Here is a 20332-nt window from a genome sequence, read left to right as displayed (position 1 = left end):
GTGGTATCTGGGTGGCTGAGTTATAAGATTCTGAGCAATGTGGTCTGTAATGTAATTACTGGTGGAACTTTCCCTACAGCTGTAATATAGAATCATAGAATATCATGGTTGGAAGAGACCTCAGGAGGTCATCTAGTCCATCCCCCTGCTCAAAGCAGGACCAATCCCCAACTAAATCATCCCAGCCAGGGCTTTGTCAAGCCTGACCTTAAAAACCTCAAAGGAAGGAGATTCCACCACCTCCCTAGGTAACGCATTCCAGTGCTTCACCACCCTCCTAGTGAAAAAGTTTTTCCTAATATCCAACCTAAACCTCCCCCACGGCAACTTGAAACCATTACTCCTTGTTCTGTCATCTGCTACCACTGAGAACAGTCTAGCTCCATCCTCTTTGGAACCCCCTTTCAGGTAGCTGAAAGCAGCTATCAAATCCCCCCTCATTTTTCTCTTCCGCAGACTAAACAATCCCAGTTCCCTCAGCCTCTCCTCATAAGTCATGTGTTCCAGTCCCCTAATCATTTTTGTTGCCCTTTGCTGGATTCTCTCCAATTTATCCACATCCTTCTTGTAGTGTGGGGCCCAAAACTGGACACAGTACTTCAGATGAGGCCTCACCAGTGTCGAATAGAGGGGGACGATCACGTCCCTCGATCTGCTGGCAATGCCCCTACTTATACATCCCAAAATGCCATTGGCCTTCTTGGCAACAAGGGCCCATTGCTGGCTCATATCCAGCTTCTCGTCCACTGTCACCCCTAGGTCCTTTTCTGCAGAACTGCTGCCTAGCCATTCGGTTCCTAGTCTGTAGCGGTGCATGGGATTCTTCCATCCTAAGTGCAGGACTCTGCACTTGTCCTTGTTGAACCTCATCAGATTTCTTTTGGCCCAATCCTCTAATATGTCTAGGTCCCTCTGTATCCTATCCCTCCCCTCCAGCGTATCTACCTCTCCTCCCAGTTTAGTGTCATCTGCAAATTTGCTGAGGGTGCAGTCCACCAGATCATTAATGAAGATATTGAACAAAACCAACCCCAGGACCGACCCTTGGGGCACTCCTCTTGATACTGGCTGCCAACTAGACATGGAGCCATTGATCACTACCCGTTGAGCCCAACAATCTAGCCAGCTTTCTATCCATCTTATAGTCCATTCTTCCAGCCCATACTTCTTTAACTTGCTGGCAAGAATACTGTGGGAGACTGTATCAAAAGCTTTCCTAAAGTCAAGGAATAACACATCCACTGCTTTCCCCTCATCCACAGAGCCAGTTATCTCGTCATAGAAGGCAGTTAGGTTTGTCAGGCATGACTTGCCCTTGGTGAATCCATACTGACTGTTCCTGATCATTTTCCTCTCCTCTAAGTGCTTCAGAATTGATTCCTTGAGGACCTGCTCCATGATTTTTCCAGGGACTGAGGTGAGGCTGACTGGCCTGTAGTTCCCCGGATCCTCCTCCTTCCCTTTTTTAGAGATGGGCACTACATTAGCCTTTTCCAGTCGTCCGGGACTTCCCCCGATCGCCATGAGTTTTCAAAGATAATGGCCAATGGCTCTGCAATCACATCCGCCAACTCCTTTAGCACTCTCTGATGCAGTGCATCCGACCGCATGGACTTGTGCATGTCCAGCTTTTCTAAATAGTCCCGAACCACTTCTTTCTCCACAGAGGGCTGGTCACCTCCTCCCTATGCTGTGCTGCCCAGTGCAGTAGTCTGGGAGCTGACCTTGTTCGTGAAGACAGAGGCAAAAAAAGCATTGAGTACATTAGCTTTTTCCACATCCTCTGTCACTAGGTTGCCTCCCTCATTCAGTAAGGGGCCCACACTTTCCTTGGCTTTCTTCTTGTTGCCAACATACCTGAAGAAACCCTTCTTGTTACCCTTAACATCTCTTGCTAGTTGCAACTCCCAAGTGTGATTTGGCCTTCCTGATTTCACTCCTGCATGCCTGAGCAATATTTTTATACTCCTCCCTGGGTATTTGTCCAATCTTCCACTTCTTGTAAGCTTCTTTTTTGTGTTTAAGATCAGCAAGGATTTCACTCTTAAGTGAAGCTGGTCGCCTGCCATATTTACTATTCTTTCTACGCTTCGGGATGGTTTGTTCCTGCAACCTCAATAAGGATTCTTTAAATACACCCAGCTCTCCTGGACTCCTTTCCCACTCATGTTATTCTCGCAGGGGATCCTGCCCATCAGTTTCCTGAGGGAGTCCAAGTCTGCTTTTCTGAAGTCCAGGGTCCATATTCTGCTGCTCTCCTTTCTTCCTTGTGTCAGGATCCTGAACTCGACCATCTCATGGTCACTGCCTCCCAGGTTCCCATCCACTTTAACTTCCCCTACAAATTCTTCCTAACATGAGTTCCTAACATGGACTAACATGAAGGGGAAAGGCGTCCAGGAGAGCTGGCTGTATTTCAAGGAATCCCTGTTGAGGTTACAGGGACAAACCATCCCGATGTGTCGAAAGAATAGTAAATATGGCAGGCGACCAGCTTGGCTTAACGGTGAAATCCTAGCAGATCTTAAGCATAAAAAAGAAGCTTACAAGAAGTGGAAGGTTGGACATATGACCAGGGAAGAGTATAAAAATATTGCTCGGGCATGTAGGAATGAAATTAGGAGGGCCAAATAGCACCTGGAGCTGCAGCTAGCGAGAGATGTTAAGAGTAACAAGAAGGGTTTCTTCAGGTATGTTGGCAACAAGAAGAAAGCCAAGGAAAGTGTGGGCCCCTTACTGAATGAGGGAGGCAACCTAGTGACAGAGGATGTGGAAAAAGCTAATGTACTCAATGCTTTTTTTGCCTCTGTCTTCACGAACAAGGTCAGCTCCCAGACTGCTGTGCGGGACATCACAACATGGGGAATAGATGGCCAGCCCTCTGTGGAGAAAGAGGTGGTTCAGGACTATTTAGAAAAACTGGACGTGCACAAGTCCATGGGGCCGGACGAGTTGCATCCGAGAGTGCTAAAGGAACTGGCGGCTGTGATTGCAGAGCCATTGGCCATTATCTTTGAAAACTCTTGGCGAACGGGGGAAGTCCCGGACGACTGGAAAAAGGCTAATGTAATGCCAATCTTTAAAAAAGGGAAGAAGGAGGATCCTGGGAACTACAGGCCAGTAAGCCTCACTTCAGTCCCCGGAAAAATCATAGAGCAGGTCCTCAAAGAATCAGTCCTGAAGCACTTACATGAGAGGAAAGTGATCAGGAACAGTCAGCATGGATTCACCTGACTAATCTAATTGCCTTCTATGATGAGATTACTGGTTCTGTGGATGAAGGGAAAGCAGTGGATGTATTGTTTCTTGACTTTAGCAAAGCTTTTGACACGGTCTCCCACAGTATTCTTGTCAGCAAGTTAAAGAAGTATGGGCTGGATGAATGCACTATAAGGTGGGTAGAAAGTTGGCTAGATTGTCGGGCTCAACGGGTAGTGATCAATGGCTCCATGTCTAGTTGGCAGCCGGTATCAAGTGGAGTGCCCCAGGGGTCGGTCCTGGGGCCGGTTTTGTTCAATATCTTCATAAATGATCTGGAGGATGGTGTGGATTGCACTCTCAGCAAATTTGCGGATGATACTAAACTGGGAGGAGTGGTAGATACGCTGGAGGGCAGGGATAGGATACAGAGGGACCTGGACAAATTGGAGGATTGGGCCAAAAGAAATCTGATGAGGTGCAATAAGGATAAGTGCAGGGTCCTGCACTTAGGACGGAAGAACCCAATGCACAGCTACAGACTAGGGACCGAATGGCTAGGCAGTAGTTCTGCGGAAAAAGACCTAGGGGTGACAGTGGACGAGAAGCTGGATATGAGCCAGCAATGGGCCCTTGTTGCCAAGAAGGCCAATGGCATTTTGGGATGTATAAGTAGGGGCATTGCCAGCAGATCGAGGGACGTGATCGTCCCCCTCTATTCGACACTGGTGAGGCCTCATCTGAAGTACTGTGTCCAGTTTTGGGCCCCACACTACAAGAAGGATGTGGATAAATTGGAGAGAATCCAGCAAAGGGCAACAAAAATGATTAGGGGTCTGGAACACATGACTTATGAGGAGAGGCTGAGGGAACTGGGATTGTTTAGTCTGCAGAAGAGAAGAATGAGGGGGGATTTGATAGCTGCTTTCAACTACCTGAAAGGGGGTTCCAAAGAGGATGGCTCTAGACTGTTCTCAGTGGTAGCAGATGACAGAACAAGGAGTAATGGTCTCAAGTTGCCGTGGGGGAGGTTTAGGTTGGATATTAGGAAAAACTTTTTCCCTAGGAGGGTGGTGAAACACTGGAATGCGTTGCCTAGGGAGGTGGTGGAATCTCCTTCCTTAGAAGTTTTTAAGGTCAGGCTTGATAAAGCCCTGGCTGGGATGATTTAATTGGGTATGGGTCCTGCTTTTGAGCAGGGGGTTGGACTAGATGACCTCCTGAGGTCCCTTCCAACCCTGATATTCTATGATTCTTCCCGGTTTGTGAGCAGCAGGTCAAGAAGAGCTCTGTCCCTAGTTGGTTCCTCCAGCACTTGCACCAGGAAGTTGTCCCCTACACTTTCCAAAAACTTCCTGGATTGTCTGTGCACTGCTGTATTTCTCTCCCAGCAGATAACCGGGTGATTGAAGTTTCCCATGAGAACCAGGGCCTGCAATCTATTCACTTCCATTAGTTGCTGGAAGAAAGCCTCGTCCACCTCATCCCCCTGGTCCGGTGGTCTATAGCAGACTCCCACCACGACATCATTGTTGCTCACACTTTTAAACTTAATCCAGAGACTCAGGTTCTTCTGCAGTTTCATACCGGAGCTCTGAGCAGTCTTACTGCTCTCTTACATACAGTGCAACTCCCCCGCCTTTTCTGCCCTTCCTGTCCTTCCTGAACAGTTTATATCCATCCATGACAGTACTCCAGTCATGTGAGTTATCCCACCAAGTCTCTGTTATTCCAATCACATCATAATTCCTTGACTGTGGCAGGACTTCCAGTTCTCCCTGCTTGTTTCCCAGGCTTCTTGCCTTTGTGTATAGGCACTTGAGATAACTCGCTGATCGACCGGCTTTCTCAATATGAGGCAGGAGCCCTCCCCTCTTGCGCTCTCCTGCTTGTGCTTCCTCCCAGTATCCCACTTCCCCACTTACCTCAGGGCTTTGGTTTCCTTCCCCCAGTGAACCTAGTTTAAAGCCCTCTTCACTAGGTTAGCCAGCCTGCTTGTGAAGATGCTCTTCCCTCTCTTCATTAGGTGGAGCCCGTCTCTGCCTAGCACTCCTCCTTCTTGGAACACCATCCCATGGTCAGAGAATCCAAAGCCTTCTCTTTGACACCACCTGCGTAGTCATTCGTTGACTTCCACAATTCAACGGTCTCTACCCGGGCCTTTTCCGTCCACAGGGAGGATGGACGAGAACACCACTTGCGCCTCAAACTCCTTTATCCTTCTTCCCAGAGCCATGTAGTCTGCAGTGATCTGCTCAAGGTCATTCTTGGCAGTATCATTGGTGCCCACATGGAGAAGCAGGAAGGGGTAGCGATCCGAGGGCTTGATGAGTCTTGGCAGTCTCTCCGTCACATCATGAATCCTGGCAAGCAGCAGACTTCTCGGTTTTCCCGGTTGGGGTGGGAGATGGATAACTCAGTCCCCCTGAGGAGGGAGTCCCCAACCACCACCACCCGCCTCCTTCTCTTGGGAGCAGTGGTCGTGGAACTCCCTTTCCTAAGACAGTGCATCTCATGCCTTCCAGTTGGTGGAGTCTCCTGCTCCCTTCCCTCAGATGTATCATCTAGTCCATTCTCCGCATTAGTACCTGTGGATAGAACATGAAAATGGTTGCTTACCTGTATCTGCATTGCTGGTACATGGATGCTCCCCTTTCTTCTGGAGGTAACATGTTGCCAAATTTCTTCATCGTCCTTCTGTCCCTGCTGCGCAGCCTGCTCTGAATCTTCAGTATGTTGTGCTCGTAGAAGCATATCCTGACGTGTGTCCAGGAAATCTTCAGTTTCTCTTATGTAACGCAGGGTCGATACTTGTTTCTCCAGACCTTGAACCGTTTCTTCCAATATGGAGACCAGCTTGTACTTTGTAGACAAAGTCACTTCTGTCCTGTGGAAGAAAGACAAACATGGCACATCCTGTGCAGGTAACAACAGCTGAACGCTCATCATCCATATTACCTTCCTTCTATAGCTTCCTCAGCTGTTACAGTAACTACTCAGAGAAGCCTGCAAGATGAAAGCCTCAGTGGGCTTACCCCAGGCAAACTCGCTCTGTTAACCTCTCTGCTGTTAGCTGCAAAACGCCTTTCTGCTTTGAATTCTGTTCTTTAACAATGCAAATGAAACCTGGACAATTATTTCCAAAAGTATAATGCATTTTCTTCAGTTAGAGAGAGGGAGGGAGGGAGAGAGAGAAAACTAACATTTTGGTCAGTAAAATCTTGACCTATAAATAGTCGGAACTGGGTCCATATATTCCAGCCCAAACAGTTGTCATCTTACTGTTAAATTAACAATTTAGTTGCAGGACTTAAAAGTGTGAAGGGAGAGGCTTAGCGTAGGACTCTATGCATCTGTGTTCTGCCTGGAACCCCAGGGCAATGCTCTTGGAAGCCACTCTGTGTGTTTTGCTGTTGCAGCCCTAGAGGTTCATGTACAGTGTATCGCATCTGGAATGTTTTAGAGCTGTTGGACTGCTGAAGTGACATGAGGCAGGTCACTGGTGAGGCTTGTAGGCAGGGGCAGATAGCTAGCACATTGGGGCTAATGGTAACACCTGTATTATGTGAAAGCCTGTTGTACCCACCTTTACCTGGAGCATGTCTACACTTAAACTGCTACAGCGACAGCTGCTGCTGCATTGCAGCTGCACCACTGTAGCACTGGGAGGGAGTTTGGGTGCGGGGTGTGGGCTCTGGGCTGGGGCAGGGGTTTGGGGTACAGGAGGGGGTGTGGGCTCTGGCTGGGCGACGCTTACGTTGGGTGGCTCCCAAAAGTGACCGGCATGTCTCTCTGGCAGTGGCTCCTAGGTGGGTGGGGTCAGGGAGGCTCCGTGCACTGCCCCTGCCTGCAGGTTCCGCCGCAGCTCCCACTGGCCGCAGTTCCTGGAGACCCCTCCCTCCCTCCCCCCTGGGGCCACTGGGATGTGCTGGTCGCTTCCGGGAGTGGCGCAGGGCCAGGGCAGGCAGGGAGCCTGCCTTAGCCCCACTGTGCTGACGGACTTTTAGTGCCTAAAATCTCCTGGTTTGGCTTCAGTAGCCTCCGGGAGGTAGAGAGAGGGGGAGGAGTTGAGGGAGGATGGGGGAGAGTTGATCAGCGGGGCCTGGGGACCCCCAGGGGTTTGCAGACGCCAGTTTGAGAAATGCTGGTGTAACCACTACTTATGACAATGGGAGGGGTTCTCCCAACAGCATATTAATTCACCTCCCCAGGAGGTGGGAGGTAGGTTGATTGACAGAAGCATTTTAGCACTGTTTAGCCTGGGGGTTAGGTCATTTTAACTACATTGCTATGGGGTGTGGATGTTTCACATCCCCTGAGCAACATAGTTGGTCAACCTAATTTTTTAGTGTAGACCAGGCCTAACTCTAACACCATTTAATACCATTACTACTTCACAGTAAGAGAGCAGAGGGAAGATTAGATTTGCTAGAAACATACACTTCCTTCAAAAAGATGAATTCAGTTAGCCACAGTGTCATTGGCACATATTGGTCAGAATTCCAGAGAGTCTAGGGGCTGGTCTACACTGAAAACTTACCTCTGCATAGCTCTGTTAAGCAGACCTAGCCCCGATGTAGACAGTGCGGGGTGACAGAATAACTCTTCTGTCAATCTAGCTGCCTCCTCTCAGGGAGGTGGATTACCTCTGCCAACAGGAGAAACCTTCCCATCGGATGCGTGTTCCATGCCTAGACCAGCCCTCTGGGGATGTCTGTGGTACAGCGGCTGCAGTGCCATGGTGTCCGCGCTTCCTGTGCTGACGTAGGGGTTTTTCCGTCAACGTAATTCTAAGTACAGCAGATTATTCAGGGCTTGTCTACGCTTACAGCACTGTAGGGGCGCAGCTGTAGTGCTGACTGAAGACGCGACCTGTGCCGACAGGAGAAGCTCTCCCATAGGCATCGTGCTCCACCTCCTTGAGAGGCAGTAGCTGGGTTAACCGGAGAAGCCCTCCCATCAACACCGAGCGTTGGGTGGGTCAGTGTTACTGTGTTGCTCAGGATGGTGGATGTTTCCACACCGCGGGCGACACAAGTTTGTAGTATAGACCAGGGCACAGAAGATGCTGAAGGTGTTTTGAAAAGAAAATAAGCTACACATGAAATCGCTGTTTGGGGGGAGGGTGATTAGAGGTGGAAGAGTAGTTGGGAATGGGGGAGAGGTGTCGGGGGATCAGCTGATGGGGACTAGGTGCAGTGGCAGGAAGGGAAGAGGGTCATGAAGGTGAAGGACAGGGAGTCAGAGGGAAAGTAAGAGCAGGGGTGCCTGTCAGTCCCACATACCCCTCCCACATATGTGCTGTGCCCTGGGGATGAGACTCCCCTCATGTGAGCCAGGTTCGCAGGAGTGGGAGGGAGAGGCCTTGCTTTTTCTCCCTATGTGAGTTAGGATTTGGGAGTCCCTGCCCCCCCGAAGTGGAGCCTGAGCCCTGGTCTCTGCCCCCTTGTATGCACTAGGCTCTGGGGGGCTCCTGCCCATCCACTGGAGTCTGACCCCTTCATGTGAGCCAGGTTCTGGAGATGGCTTGTTTTTCCAGGGTATCGGAGCCCTCTCCCTGCCCCTATGTGAGTTGAGGAAGCTCTGCCCCTCTGGGGAGCTGAGAACAGGCATGCTCAGAGCATGCATCAAGAACATACTGCTGAGACTGGGTTGAGGAGCTGATAACAGGTATGCTTGACTCATGTCAGAAACTCTCCTGCACCCAGGGGGAGTGGGGAGAAGAGATGGGCACACCCACTGACATGCATGGAACAATCCACAGGTCTCTTAGCTATTGTTTCAGGCTATAGTCATCTCCATCAGGTGCTTTCCTTCAGCTGAAAACGTCTCAGTAAGGTGAATGGGCCACTTCACACCTCTCCGAGTCTGCAACTCTGAACCCATCCTGGGAGGAAATCTGAGAACGAACTGTACACATGTGGGAAAAATCTGCCCCTGTCAAGTTTGATTTATTAATTTAGGAGAAATTTAATCTGAGCACAGCCGAATATTCAGAAGGCTCTGAAACTATTTTTGAAAATCATTTCCATGTGTGAATGCTCACTGGGAGAGGAGGGGTGATTTGGGGGTGAGGGTTTAGGTGTGCAGTGGGAGATGGGGGTAATATGGAGAGGGGTATACATGGGAATGGGTGGTAGGGGAGCTTAGGCAAGGGGGGGATTGGGGGAAAACGAGGGGTTGGAGAATCAGGGCTAGCCAAGGAAGTTGGGGGGCTAGGAGTGGGGGATGTCAGTCCTGAATTCTCACCTTCATGTGCATGTGGGATCTCAGGGAGGTCTACCCCCCTGAAAGGGTCTAAGCCCCTCCTCCTGCTCCTCCATGTGAGCCTGGATCTCATGGGGGACAGGGCCTTAGGGTAACAGATTTAAACATCTGAAATCCAAAAAGTGAATAGTTAAGATATCCCCCCTTTGTGTGTGGGGTGACTTGCGGGAGGGGTGGACGGGATGGGTCTGGGGCATGGCGGAAGTTTAGCTGAGCGACTCGGGATGGGGAGTGGGAATGAGGGGCTGGGCTCAGTGTAGAGCTCTGGCTGGCAGGCGGCCCTCTAGTGAGCTGCAGCCTGAGATACATGTATGTAGCAGCACAGGGCAAGAGACCGCAAGGAGCAGCTTCTGACATGTGATTGGCCTCTGCAGTGCAGCGAGTGGCACCGTGGGATGGGGTGGGAAGGGGGAGCTGGAGACGTTGGCAGGGTGGGACGATCCATGTTCAGGAGAATGGTGGGAGGGGTGGAGAGAGACCCCAGTCTTCTCATGTGCTTAATGTTACTCTAACATCCGTGTGATAAAACTGGCAAGGTTTGGGGACCGAGATCAGGGGTGAGGTTTCTCTCGCTGGCTCTGACCCACCATTGTCCCCATTGCACACTAACAACATGTACTGGGGTGGGGCGAAGGAGCACTATGTAACCACACAGCAGCTGTATGGCCCAGTGGAAAGACCACTGAACTGGGACTATTCCTAGCTCTGTCACAGCCTGGTGGGCAACCTTGGGTAAGTCATGTCACTTCTGTGACTCAGTTTCTCATTTAAAGGGGAAAGTTCTTTGAAATCTGCTTATGAAAAGCACTGTGTGAAAGCGAGTTACTTATTACCTAGCCACAGGAGCCTATCAGCTGCAAATCTAGGTGAGAACTGAAACTGTCTCAATGACTACTAACTCCTGCCAACAGACATTTCTTTAACAAAACCTAAGAAATTAAATGGCCAAAACACTGACAGAGTTAAGGCTGCCTGGTGTGAGCTTGTGCCCTTCTAGAATATCGAGTTCACCAGAACTCAGACTTCTGAAAACCAGGACATACAGACTTCAGGTAAATGTCCACACAACCTTAACTCTGCCCCTCTTGGAGCGATACCCCAACAGATCCATCACACCTGCACTCCCACTCTGCCTTGTCTCGGTAATGAACAGGCGCTTCCTTCACTTGCCCTGTGCTCAAACACTGCATCTGCTTTCTCCCCCCCCCCCCCCCCCCGCTCCCGAATAGCACACTTGTCACATTTAACAACTGTTTTTGTACCTTTTATGGCCCCTTCACTCTTGCACACAGCAGCCCAGCTAAACCTACACTTTCCCCTACCCATCATTAAATCTGGACTGCTCCCACCTCACTACTGACGGTACCCATGGCAAGAGTGCCCCAGTGCCCACTGCTGACACAAGTCACACAACTTGATTGACATGATGCAGACTGGAACCTCAAGATAGATATGTTCCTCCTTTGATTCAGACCCAGATCTCCTCATATCACAGTCACAGCTCTTCCAAGCTACTCCAACATATTCCTCCACCATTCAGTACAGCTATCCCTAACAGACTGAGTGCAGCTGGAGAGCATGCAGGTAATTCCCAGTGGCTGTTGCCAGCTCCAGGGGGGGCAGAGTTAAGGTTGCACAGGCTTTTACTGTAACTCTATTTCCTGGTTTTCAGGAGTTGGAGTTTTGCTGAACTCAACGTTCCAGAAGGGCACAAGATACCACAAGGCTACCTGCAGGTCTTTTGCTATTTCATTTGATGAAAGGCTGAACAGACAGGCAAGCAAGTCACCATCCCAGTGGTCTAACTGGGGCTGGGGGCGAATTCATATTAGTCTGTTTTCCCCACCTGAGTCCCTCCATCTCCTTCATCCAGGCTGTTCACCAGTAAGGCCCTCTTGACCCGGGGCCCTCTTCTGGAGTCAGGCTCCTGCCATCACCTAGGGAAGGGTTCTTTCTCTGGACTGAGGGCCCCGCAGAGGTCAAACTGCTGCAGCTCTTCTCTGGAGCTGTGCGTAGTTCCCCAGCAATCTGGACGTTTTGCTGCTGCCTGGTAAGGTCCTTTTGCTGCGACCAGGCCTCCCTAGGGCTTTGCCCCTTGTAGCACTTTTGGAACCTGCTCCCTCCAGGAGCCCCTTTCCTAGGTCCCCTTTTCTGGTGCGTTCTCTAACCAGCTCCCCTGAGAAGCCCCTTTCCTCAAGACCTGCCTCTTTGTGTTCTGGTGTCCCCCTGCCTCAGCTCTTATAACCTTTATAAGGCCTGTGTGTTCCTTAATTACTTAACTGCTGCCTAGCCACATTGGTAATTAACAACTCACAGGTGGATCTGGGTTGGCTCATTCTCCTTAGTGGAGCTGGCCCCTGACTCCCCTGAAATAGCTCGCCCACCTGCCTATGTGTAGACTTGTGATACCATGTGGATTTGGGCATTCAATTTCCTAACCAGTAACAGAAATTCAGGTGTGGCTTCTGGAGGCAGGTGTGGCGCCTGTCTTGATGCCCCTCCCAGTGAGCCATGTCTCCGCCAGTCACACTCGGATTTTATAGTTTGGTTCCTTTCATAAAGGTGACAGACTGACAATGCAGGCTTGCCTGCTCTCTCACTCCCGTGGATTTTGGGAGGGGGAGCAGCTGTGGTTCTGCATGCATAAACCAAACTGCCAGAGAAATGGCAAAGATATCATGACCATACATGCATTCAGTGTAGTATAAAGTGTTTTATCAGCAAACTCCGTTTCCTGCATTTGTCTGAGAAGCAGAGTAATATTAGCTTGTATGTGCCCAGCACTTTTCCTTTACTCAGTGGCAGATATTGTGCATCTGTTGTTCTGATCGCCACCTTCCAGACAGAACTGCCTCAGGATATTCTGCTTCCTTGTCTGTGAACTAAGACATCTGACTGAACTGGATAGTAATTGGTGTTGGCTATGAGCTGAAAGCTTTTACTGCTGAACGGTGTGATGTCTGGCTACAGTGGATTGGGAAGGAGTGGGGGGAGGAAATTGTTGGTGTCCTGTGAAAGATGTCCGAACAAGAAATATTAGCTTTTTTTAAAAATAGAAATCACCACTGGTGATTGTCCGATGATGTTCCAATGAGATGTGAGACTTTCTTCAAAGGTGTCTGTCACTTACTTGATTCCTCATGTTCTGATTTCTGTCCAAAGAATCGAGCCAAGAAGAAACCTGCTCCAGTGAAGTATGACGTTGGAGATCTAGTCTGGGCTAAGTTCAACAGACGACCGTGGTGGCCCTGCACAATCTGTCATGATCCAGTGCTCGACTGTCACTCAAAAATGAAAGGTACTGTACCCACCTGAACGACACAGTTAAGGACACCTAGTGCCAGAGTTGCTGCCGGTCTTTGTTACTAATAAGCATTTGGGCAGCCCTTTAACCGCACGGCAGTGCATAGAGGTCAAAAATGATGGTCCCTGCCACGGGAACCTACGGTATAGATTAGACAAATACTGATATGAAGTTAGCAAAGGAAGTATAGGGATGGGGAGATGAAGGTTAAGACAGATGAGAATGATGGGGGTCAGATAGCAGTTGTATCGTGTAGATTCCGGCATTTTAAATTGGGGAGTAGATTGTACCACTGAGCTCCATTCTTGTGCTAAGCAAGAGATGCATGTTCTGAGGAGCAGAGCAGTGGTGCCTGGCGCAGACCAAGAGGGATGGCATTGCAGGCATAGGGAGCAGCATGAAAAGGGAAAGAAGGGACAAGGGTGGGAGGAGAGAGGGTGGAGCGAGATGAGAGGGTTGGGCAGAGTGCCAGGGAAAACTGCAGGAGTAGGGAGTGGGATGGGGCCAGGCACAGCTGTACAGAGCCTGACAAGTGAGGGTGAGGAATTTGAACTGTACGTGGAAAGAAACGGGGAGGCAGTGAATGGACTCAAGGAGGCTGGTGGTGGGAAGAGGAACAGAGCAGTGGGAAAGGGAGATCGTTTTAGCTGCTGGATGCAAGGGAGTGGTCTACAGACCAGTAGATCACCGTTTTCCTGGTACAAAGGCTTGGGAGGAAGATGAGGAGAAGTTTAGTTTTTGCCTCGTTTCATATAAGGAGGTGAACTCCCCACAGATGTCTCTTATTGGAGAGGCCTCGGGAGAGCTGGAGATTGAGTGGTAGATCTGAGGGCCATTGGCCCCCGGGGTAATGCACCAGGGGAGCAGAGAAGGGGTGAGTGAGAAGGAGGAGGAGAATAAAGGGGACCAAGGACAGATCCCTGAGGCACATGTACCAGGGGGAGGAAAGAGGAAGAGGATTCTCCTTGGGTAACGGTCAGAAAGAGGAGAGGGCCAGGAAACGACAGAGTCCTGTGAGCCCAAGACGGGGTAGGGGGTGGTGGTGGTATCAACGTGAGTGGTCAGTGGTGACAGAGGTAGCAGAGAGGTCAGGTAAACAGAGGAGAAGAGACTCTTTGATTTGGAAACTGACCTTGCACTTCACTCAGATGTATTTAAACTGCTGGCCATGTAAAGTTAGCTACAGCAGGGGACTATTTTATTCCAGCATATCATGAATGGGGGGACCTGTATATTTCTGGGTATTTCTTTCTCCTTGTTTTCCCTCCAGCCTCTCTCTCTCTCCACATTCCCTTGGTAACTGAACACCTTTGAAATGTCAGTCTGTCTGGGACAGCGCTCTGTATGCAGGACAGGCTGCTGTTTAGTGATGTGGTGTTTTTGCAACTTTTGTGGCCCTCACCAGTCTGGAAGGGTAGACTCTGAGAGCATGCAGTGTTAGTGACTCTCAGCTCAGACTGTTAAAATCTCCAGCTGAAACTCAAAAGAAGCCCTACAAAAAGGGAAACTAGGTCAAATGACAAAGGATGCATATAAACAAATAACAGAAGTATGTAGGGACATATTAGAAAGGCCGAGGCACAAAATGAGATCAAACTAGCTAGAGACATAAAGGGTAACAAGAAAACATTCTAGAAATACATTAGAAGCAAGAGGAAGACCAAGGTCAGAGTAGGCCCCTTACTCAATGAGTTCTTTGAGAACTGTTATTGTTCGTCCGTCCATCTGACATTTCCACATTCTCTGTTATTGTCAGTAACAGAAAATGTGGAAATGTCAGAAGTGCTAAATGATCTTTTTTTGTTTTGATTTTCACCAAAAAGTTTAGTTGCGATTGGTCGTCTAACATAGTGATTCATGTAGGAGTAGAGGCCAAAATAGGGAACTAACACTTCAAGAGAACTTAGATGTCTTCCAGTCACCAGGACCGATGAAACACATCCTAGAATACTCAAGGAGTTTACTGAGGAGATATCTGAGCCATTAGCAGTTATCTTCAAAAAGTCATGGAAGACAGGAGAGATTCCAGAGGACTTGAAAAGGGCAAATATAGTGTCAATCTATAAAAAGGGAAATAAGGACAACCCGGGGGAATTACAGACTAGTCAGCTTAACTTCATTACCCAGAAAGATAATGGAACAAATAATCAAACAATCAATTTGCAAATACCTAGAAGATACTAAGGTGATAAGTAACAATCAACATGGATTTGTCAAGAACAAATCGTGCCAAACCAACCTAATTGCTTTCTTTGACAGGGTAACAGGTCTTGCGGATGGGGGGAAGTGGTAGACGTGGTATATCTTGACTTTAGTAAGGCTTTTGGTACTGTCTTGCATGACCTTCTCATAAACAAACTAGGGAAATACAACCTAGATGGTGGGTGCAAAAAACCAGTTGGAAAAACGTTCCCAGAGAGTAGTTATAAGTTGTTCACAGTCAAGCTGGAAGGGCATATTGAGTGGTGTCCTGCAGGGATCAGTTCTGAGTCTGGTTCTGTTCAATATCTTCATCAGCGTGTTAGGTAATGGGATAGAGAGTACACTTATAAAGTTTGTGAATGATACCAAGCTGGGAGGGGTTGCAAGTGCTTTGGAGGACAGGATTAAAATTCAAAATGATCTGGACAAACTAGAGAAATGGTCTGAAGTAAATAGGATGAAATTCAATAAGGACAAATGCAAAGTATTCCATTTAGGAAGGAACAGTCAGTTACACACATACAAAATGCCACAAGTACTCCTTTTCTTTTTACAAAATGGGTAATTACTGTGTAGGAAGGAGTACTGCAGAATGGGATCTGGGGGTCATAGTGGATCACAACCTAAATATGTATGAAAAGTATAACACTGTTGCAAAAAAAGCAAACATAATTCTAGGATGTATTAGCAGGAGTGTTGTAAGCAAGACATGAGAAGTAATTCTTCCACTCTACTCGGCACTGATTGGATCTCATCTGAAATAGTGTGTCCAGTTCTGGACGCCACATTTCAGGAAAGATGTGGACAAACTGGAGTCCAGAGAAGAGCAACAAAAATGATTAAAGGTCTAGAAAACATGATCTACAAGGAAAGATTGAAAAAATTAGGTTTGTTTAGTCTTGAGAAGAGAAGACTGAGAGGGGACGTAATAACAGTTTTCAAGTACATAAAAGTTGGTTACAAGAGGAGGGAGGTAAATTGTTCTTCTTAACCTCTGAGGAGAGGACAAGCAGCAATGGTCTTAAATTGCAGCAAGGGAGGTTTAGGCTGGAGATTAGGAAAACTTTCTGTCAGGGTAGTTAAGCACTGGAATAAATTACCCAGGGAGGTTGTGGAATCTCCATCACTGGAGATGTTTAAGAGCAGAGTGGACAAACACCTATCAGGGATGGTCTAGATAATTCTTAGTCCTGCCATGAGTGTAGGGGACTGGACTAGATGTCCTCTCGATGTCCCTTCCAGTCCTATGATTCTATGATACATAATTCCATAGACAGCATGTTATATTCCCCCCAAGTTCAGCAGCTTCACCACATTCTCATTTTCTGTCTCTCTACTTTCCTTTCCCTCCCCTAAATCCCTTCACCCTAGTGTTAGATAATATCTGAATATACGGTTTAAATATGTGACAATTTAAGCAGCTCAGGGCCCTGAGGGACTGAGTACAGGCTCTTGAGACCAGAGTGGCTGAAGGGGCGGAACTAAGGGAGACGGGGAGGAACTGAGGGAGACAGAGAGGAACACAGATGGGACACTTTCTGGGACACTGCAGTGTGGTTGTATCCCCAGGCTGACCGCTTCTGTGCTGTTGAGGAGGATGAAAGTTTCAGGAAGAACATCCAACTGGAACAGAAGAAAACAGTCTCATAGTTGGGACCCTCCTTCAGGTGATGTCATGGTATCGTCTCACACTGACGATACCCCTCCAGGGGAGGGAGTCCCTGTTATTAGGAAGAGACAGGTAACAGTAATGGGGGATTTGATCATTAGAAATATAGCTAGTTGGGTTTGTGATAACTGGGAGAACCACATGGTGAATTGCTTGCCAGGTGTGAAGGTTGCAAATCTCTCAAAACATCTAGACACTCATGTGCAGTGCTGGGGAGGAGCCGGTGGTCATGGTACATGTAGGTACCAATGACATAGGGAAAGCTAGAAGAGAGACTGCTAGGTAAGAGGAGGGGTTTAGGGTTATTAGGAACTGGAGAACCCTTTGGGAAAGGAGGAGCCTATCCAGGAGAAATGGGCTCCACCTGAACCAAAATGGACGCAAATTGCTGGCATATACAATTTAAAAGGTGGTAGAGGAGTTTTGAAACTAATGGCTGGGAGAAGTCGACAGATACGGAGGAGCACATGGTTCGGACAGAGACATCCCTTAGGGGAGCATTCTTTCACTGGGATTCTCTGCCCTAGTAAAGGGGAGAGGATAGAAGTGGATAAATTGCAGGTAGGAAATGAAGAGAAACAGTCAAATGAAAGAGTCCCATTCAGTTACCTCACATGAAGCAGACAACTAAATACTAACCAATTTTAGAAGTGCTTGTATACGACTGCTAAAAGTCTATATAGTAAGATGGGGGAGCTCGAGAGCTTGGTATTAAATGAGGACATTGACATAGTCGGCATCACTGAAACTTGGTGGAATGACGATAATCAGTGGGACAAGGTAATACTAAGGTACGAACTATATAGGAATGACAGAGTAGATCGCGCTGGTGGGGGAAGTGGCACTGTCTGTGAAAGAAAGCGTGGAGTCAAATATAGAACAACTCTTAAATGAATCAAACTGTCCCATAGAATCTCTCTGGATAGAAATTCCAGGCTTGAATAATTGGAGTATAGCAGTATGGATATACTACTGATCACCTGACCAAGATGGTGGTGATGCTTGTGAAATGCCAAGGGAGATTAGAGAGGCTATAAAAATAGAAAACTCTAATAATAATAATAATTAATAATAGGGGAGTTCAACTATCTCCATATTGGCTGGGTACATGTCACCTCAGCACGGAATGCAGAGATAATATTTCTAGACACTATTAATGACTGTGTCTTGGAGCTGGTAGTCCTGGATCCCACAAGGAGGGAGGCAGTTTTTGATTTAGTTCTAAGTGGATCACAGGATATGGTAATAGTGGCCATAATGTGATTCAATTCAACATCCTTGTGGGTGGGGGGGGGATTCCAAAGAAGCCCACCGCAGTAACATTTAACTTTAAGAAGGGGAGCTACAGAAAAAGGAGGAAGCTAGTTAAATGGAAATGAAAAGGAACAGTCACAAGAGTGAAATGCCTGCAAGCTGCATGGAAACGTTTTATAAAACCATAACGGAGGCTCAAACTACATATATATTCCAAGTTTAAAAAAAAAAAAAAAAGAGGACCAAAAAAATGCCACCATGGCAAACCAGAATGAAAGAGGGGGTTAGAGGGAAAAAAGGCGCCGTTTTAAAATGGGAAGCCAGGCCCTGCTGAGGAAAATGGAAAGCAGCATGAACTCTGGCGAGTCAATGTAAAAATATAATTGGTCAGGCCAAAACTGAATTTGAAGAGCAACGAGCAAAAGACTCAAAAACTAACAGCAAAATTTATTTAAGTCCTTCAGAAACCGAAAAACGTCAGTGGGGCCACTGGACAAAGCGCCGAAAGGGCTCTCTGTGAAGACCCAAGGCCATTGCGGAGAAGCTAAATGAATTCTTTGGCTCTGTCTTTGCAGCAAAGGATGTGGGGGAGATTCCCACAGCTGAGCCATTCTTTTTAGGTGACAGATCTAAGGAGCTGTCCCAGATTGAGGTATCAGTAGAGGAGGGTTTGGAACAAATTGATAAATTAGACAGTAATAAGTCCCCAGGACCACATGGTATCACTCAAGTATTCTAAAGAAATTCAAATATGAAATTGCAGAACTACTAACTGTGGTATGTAACCTGTCATTTAAATCAGCATCTCTATTGGGTCACTGGAGGATATAACATGACACCAATATTTTAAAAAGGCTAACGAGGCAATCCTGTCAATTACAGGCCAGTAAGCTTAACTGTAGTAACATACAGATGAATACAGTATGTTGGGAAAGAGTCAACAGGGCTTTTGTAAAGGGAAATCATGCCTCACCAATCTATTAGAATTCTTTGGGGGGGGTCAACAAACACGTTGACAAGGGGAGTCCAGTGGATATAGTGTACCTGGACTTTCCGAAAGCCTTTGACAAGGTCCCTCACAAAGGACTCTTATCAAAATAATCAGTCATGGGATAAGAGGGAAGGTCCTCTCATGGATCAGTAACTGGTTAAAAGACAGGAAACAAAGGGTAGAAATAAATGGTCAGTTTTCAGAATGGGGACACCTGGAACATGGGGTTTCATCCCTTATTATCCTGGCTCATAGCCATTGTGGAACCTATTATCCATAAATTTTTGAATATGTTGAACAGTATAGGTTCCCTAGGGATCTGTACTGTTCAGCATATTAATAAATCATCTGAAACATGGGGTGAACAGTGACATGGAAGAGTTTGCAGATGATACAAAGTTACTGAAGATAGTTAAGTCCAAAGCTGACTGGGAAGTGTTACAAAGGGATCTCACAAAACTGGGTGATTGGGCAATGAAATGGCAGATGAAATTCAGTGTTGATAAATACAAAAATCCTGCCATGAGTGCAGGGGACTGGACTTGATGATCTCTTGAGGTTCCTTCCAGTCCTATGATTCTATGAAAGTAATGCACATTGGAATGCATCCCAACTATACATGGGTTGAAGAAAGAGATCTTGAAGTCCTTGTGGATAGTTCTCTGAAAACACTCACTCAATGTGCAGCAGCAGTCAAAACAGCTAGAGAATGTTAGGAACCATTAGGAAAGAGATAAGAAGACAGTAAATATAATAACGCCACTTCGTAAATCCATGGTACACCCACACCTTGAATACTGTGCGAGTTCTCTTTGCCCCGTCTCAAAAATATATTGTAGAATTGGAAATAATATAGAGAAGGGCAACAAAAATGATGAGGGGGATGGAACAGCTTCCACATGAGGAGAGATTAAACAGACTGGGCCTGTTCAACTTAGAAAAGAGACGACTCGGGGGGAGATGAGAGCGGTCTATAAATCATGAATGACTTAGAGAAAGTGTCATTTGCCCCTTCCGATAACACAAGACCCTGGGGTCACCCAATAAAGTGAATAGGTAACAGGTTTGAGGGAAACGGAAGGAAACACTTCCACAGGCTGACTGTGCGTTGTGTGAAGAACTCATGGCCAGGGGATGTTGTGAAGGCCAAAAGCATAAATGGGCTCAAAAAAGATTTCGATAAGTTCCTGCAGGATAGATTTATCAATCACTATTAGCCAGGATGGTCAGGGTATCCCTAAGACTCTGCCTGATGCTGGGAGTGGATGGCGGGGATGGATCACTCTGTGATTGCCTGTTCTGTTCATTCCCTCTGGGTGTCTGGCACTGGCTGCTGTTGGCAGACAGGACACTGGGCTGGGTGGACCATTGGGCTGACCCGGTGTGACTGTTACGTTCTTTTTTAAATGTCATACTCTGGCTACTGTGACACCTCCTGAGAGCGTGT

The 20332-nt window shown here is 47.6% G+C and overlaps 1 protein-coding gene across 7 annotated transcripts in view; it reads left to right on the top strand.

The window, feature by feature from the left end:
- The window catches only part of NSD1 (nuclear receptor binding SET domain protein 1), a 140626-nt gene that overhangs the window by 22823 nt on the left and 97471 nt on the right, over positions 1-20332 (top strand). For all 7 annotated transcript variants that reach the window (XM_075131209.1, XM_048860880.2, XM_048860878.2 and 4 more), the window contains exon 3: positions 12628-12763. In XM_075131209.1, the coding sequence (XP_074987310.1) occupies positions 12628-12763 (136 nt within the window). The remainder of the gene's footprint in view (positions 1-12627; positions 12764-20332) is intronic.

Source organism: Caretta caretta, chromosome 8 (assembly GCF_965140235.1).
Source record: "Caretta caretta isolate rCarCar2 chromosome 8, rCarCar1.hap1, whole genome shotgun sequence".
In the NCBI taxonomy this organism is placed as follows: domain Eukaryota; kingdom Metazoa; phylum Chordata; order Testudines; family Cheloniidae; genus Caretta; species Caretta caretta.
This window is presented reverse-complemented; position numbering and strand designations above follow the sequence as displayed.